The sequence below is a fragment of the Lygodium microphyllum genome, chromosome 15 (assembly GCF_053477565.2).
Source record: "Lygodium microphyllum isolate KBCC chromosome 15, Lygodium_microphyllum_v1.1.10, whole genome shotgun sequence".
In the NCBI taxonomy this organism is placed as follows: domain Eukaryota; kingdom Viridiplantae; phylum Streptophyta; class Polypodiopsida; order Schizaeales; family Lygodiaceae; genus Lygodium; species Lygodium microphyllum.
In genome coordinates, this window is record NC_141149.1 from 36,850,683 (window position 1) to 36,854,737 (window position 4,055).

The 4,055-nt window shown below is 44.0% G+C and overlaps 1 protein-coding gene across 1 annotated transcript; it reads left to right on the forward strand.

The window, feature by feature from the left end:
- Positions 1–600: 600 nt before the first annotated feature.
- On the forward strand, positions 601–3,154 carry LOC148024435 (uncharacterized). Its single transcript, XM_087693702.1, has 2 exons — positions 601–965; positions 1,536–3,154. Exons 1-2 carry the CDS (start codon positions 944–946, stop codon positions 1,997–1,999), a joined length of 486 nt encoding a protein of 161 aa, XP_087549828.1. The 5' UTR covers positions 601–943; the 3' UTR covers positions 2,000–3,154.
- Positions 3,155–4,055: the final 901 nt, after the last annotated feature.

Sequence of the window (4,055 nt, forward strand, 5' to 3'; positions counted from 1 at the left end):
TATAGATCCTAGTGTTGTGACATGTAGGGTTGGTTTCCTATTTTTGAGGCTTGAAAGATTTATTTCTCAATAAGAAGGAAATATGAATCATGTTGGGTTGTAATGGGTTGGGTGAGTGGGATGTCACAACCCCTGACGAACTCTTTAGAAATTGACGGTGCTATTGGTGTTGTAGCAAGATTAAGGTGGCATGGGGTTTCTTCTGCAATCAAAGCTCTAGCCTCTCATAGTTTTTAACCTGTGGCCCTCGATGCATAAGAGTAGGGTCACATGTAGACTTGCGAGACCTCTTGAATACCCAATCAGTCAAGTTTATGTGGTGTGACATGCCTTTTTTCTTTCTTATTTACTAAATTTATCGTCACCTTTGTAGAACCGGAAGAGCAATTTGCAATTTGCCCCTAGTGGCCCACATAATTGCAATTTGCAACTGCCCCTAGTGGCCCTCGTGCGACCCAGCCCTAGAGTAGAGTTGTAAAAGATGAGAGGGTGACGCAGTGCCTTGCATCAATGCAGATGACGTAAAGAGGATTACGATTATTATTAGGATCTCTTATTCTTTCTTGATTGATTAATAATTAAGCTCTAGCCTATCATCTGTATTTCTGTCGAAGGGGAGAAGCATTTGACGGTACTGACGCAGGAGATCCTTCGAAGAGGGCAGGAATCACGGTCCCAAAACCCAATCGTATGGGCAACTTCGGACAGATTTATTATTTATATGCAAACCATATCATGGATAGCTGTATCTGTGTGCTTGCGCACGTTCAGGAACCACTACAGAAGAACAAACAGCAGCCGCATCAGGAGAAGGACGGTGCATTCCCCTTTACTTAATTGGTAGCTACCGCCATGGCATCCCATCCATCAGATCCTCACAGGGCATTCTATCCTTTTCCAGAGAGCATCGCTCTGCAGTACAGCAGCATCAGCACATAGCAACATGCAGATTCCTGCCTTGCCAGGTGAAATTTTGGAACTCAAGTTTCCTGCATCTTCAAAACATTGATGGCTTTTCCATGGTTTCCCTTGTAATAATCGGGTCAAGATATCGGTGTGTCCAACCAGCCTTTTATCATGGTTAAACTGCATTTAATCTCGGCCAGACATTTGGATGGTGAAATCTCGATTAGATGAACAAAACGTCTTCTGTTAGCTTCATGAGAACCATCGCCTGTGTGCAAATTTCTGGAGGCATACTTATGATTTGAGATAGCAAAAATGGCTGAAAACAGAAAGATATGCATCTGCTGCAAGAAGGGTTGGTGCTGTCTTGATGAATATTTGGTACGTTACGTCTCACTATCAATGACAAGGTGCTGCTAACATTGCCATGACACACCCTTGGACTTCAGTGCATTGCATAGGCTTATTGCATAGAAGGGCACGAGTGCAATTAGGGCAAGGAGCGTGTTCTCTGTTTTCTCAGCAGCACATTATTCTTTGTATATGAGCTGTAAAGACTTCTGATGTCAAAGTTATTTTGGTTCCATTCATGGAGTTACTGTCATTCATGAGGTGCTGATGTGGTGCAGGCAATCGACGGCATTTGCTCCAGTTCACTTTCACTGGAGCCGAAGAGGAGCTTACAGCAATGGGCCCATCTACTGGTAAGAACCCCTGTGGCAATGGGGAGAACAGCATGCAGTGTCAGTCTGCATCCTCAATAGCTCTTATCATAGTGTTGGGGGTGAGCACTATGATGATTGTGGTCTTGATCACAATCGTCCTCCTGTGTCGATCACATTATACGCACAGACAGACAGTGGAGCACCGACAGCAAGCGCAGAGGCTGAGAGAAGAACAAGGCAATAGGGCAGCAGTGGTGCCAGTAACTGAAGTGCCTGGCAGCTCTGGCGACATGGTGTTGGTGCTGCTTCCAGGTGAAAAGGAGCCAGTCGCATGTGGACACCTCTCACCCCTACATTCACAGTCCGATCAGGAGCCAATCTCAAGTGGGAAACATGTCAGTTCGCCTGATACCAGGTCAGGAGCATAGTGGTGATGTGAGATGTGAGAGCATTTTATACAAGTGTTAGTTGTGCTGTTCCCAGGCTGCTGCAATCTGGGTGAACAGTGCATTGTTGATCCTTCAACAGCCCACCTGCCTTGGATGAGAGACCAAACATGTTTCTCATGTATGTATTGCCATGTTTGCCCTGTCTTTTTCTGTAACATTGAGATTAAACATAGATAGCTAGCTAACTGAAACCGCTATCAGGTAGAGAGAACATCTTTGCCATTCCTGCAAACCCATCGGCAGAATTTGGTTTTATATATTCACAATAACAGATAATCCATTGCACACCTCAGTGACTGAGGTGGAATCGCTATATCTGTTGCGTATATGTGAGCACTCGTGCTATCCTGATTGTCGCCTCACCATTCTGCAGCTTAGACGGCTTTATTAGACGTAAAGAGAAGAGCATTGTCATTCTCGGAAATTCATTGGTTCAAGTTAATCAGTATGACATTGAATGTAGTTTAACAAGAGGAGGGAGGGGTGCACGAAGTTTCCTGTGCTGACAACAATTAGTGGCACCCCTTATACATCTATGCAAGGAAAAGAGGCAACGGTAATCCCAAATCTATTGTCACCCTACAAACAAAGTATTGAAGGCTTCCGATGGTGCATTGATGGATGAAAGCAGCTTTTCCTGTCTGGGATGGTGCTGCAGGCTATGGCTGTCCATCTCAGGAAGATCGACTGATGCAAGGAAAGAGCAGCTGTAAGAATCTAACAAAACGGTTCACAAAGCAATGTCTCTCTCTCTTTGGAATCGATGTGGGGTTTCGCTGCATAAGGACTGGTTGGTATTTTATGCAAAGATTGCATTGTGACTCTACAAAACATGGGATTTAGCAAATTTAGGTTTATTAAGTTTGTCGTGACCCTCTTTGGGAGTGCTTCCTTAAGAATTGTCATTAATGGTGCCCTCACCCCTTATTTTCCCTTGAGGAAGTCCATTAGGCAAGGCTATCCATTAACTCCCTTATCATTTGTAGTAGTTTTTGATGCCTTGGGATGGCTGGTTGAAGTTGAAATAAGGTCACAAAACCTAAAAGGCATAAGCCTTGATTGCGAGAAGCAAATGGTGTACTTAACCAATTTGCTGATGACAAAAAAGGTGTTGTTTGCAATGATGGAAAGACATTAAAAGCCATTGGAGCTATGTTTTTAACTTCTATTTGGCTATTGGATCAACATAGTTAATCTTAGAAAGATGGGCACTAAGAGTCTCATACCCCCCCCCCCCCCCCCAATCAAACTATTAGCTAGTCCAATGGGGTTCATGGTCATCCAACACCCTAGGCGAAAACCCTCCACTAGCTTGTCAATCATGCCATCTGTGCCGCTCGGACTCTTTTGTGTTGAGTCACTTGACAACGATGCCACACTTATCCCCATAAATGTTATGATAGGAGCTCAAAAAAGCTAGCTGGTATCTCATTACCTGGACCTACCAACCTAGATGCATCTAACAAAGGAGAAAAAAGAGGACTGAGGTAAAACTAACACTCAAGACAAAGAGTGAGACCATGTTAAGAAAAGGAAAATAGGTTGTTGATGCAGAAGTAGAAACATCTGCTCTTAAGACGAGAGAGAAGGGAAGCACAAAGGTTGGAGAATACCCTGACCCCAACCAGTAGCTAACAACTATGGATAAGGTTAAGGAATGGATAAAGTAAGTAATCTCACTTGTGAGATGTTGAATCTTGTTAGAAGATAGGCATATGAACCCACTGCAATGTTAGAAGATAGGCATAGGAACCCATTGTAAGCAAGGGTGTATGAGGGCAGATGGGTGTGAATAGCCTTAGGGGCAGGGGAAACGCCAACCCTAGCTTGGCATCTAGCTCCTCATGAGCTGTCCCTGCTAAAAGCATGTCATCCACATAGAGTACCAAAATCAGTAAAGAACCATCACGGGCTTTCTTTGTGTACAAGCATGGATCCATAGCACTACGGCTGTAGCCATGTGACTGCATGAATGCATCAAACTTATGGTACCATTCCATAGGTGCCTGCTTCAAGCCATATAGACTCTTCTTTA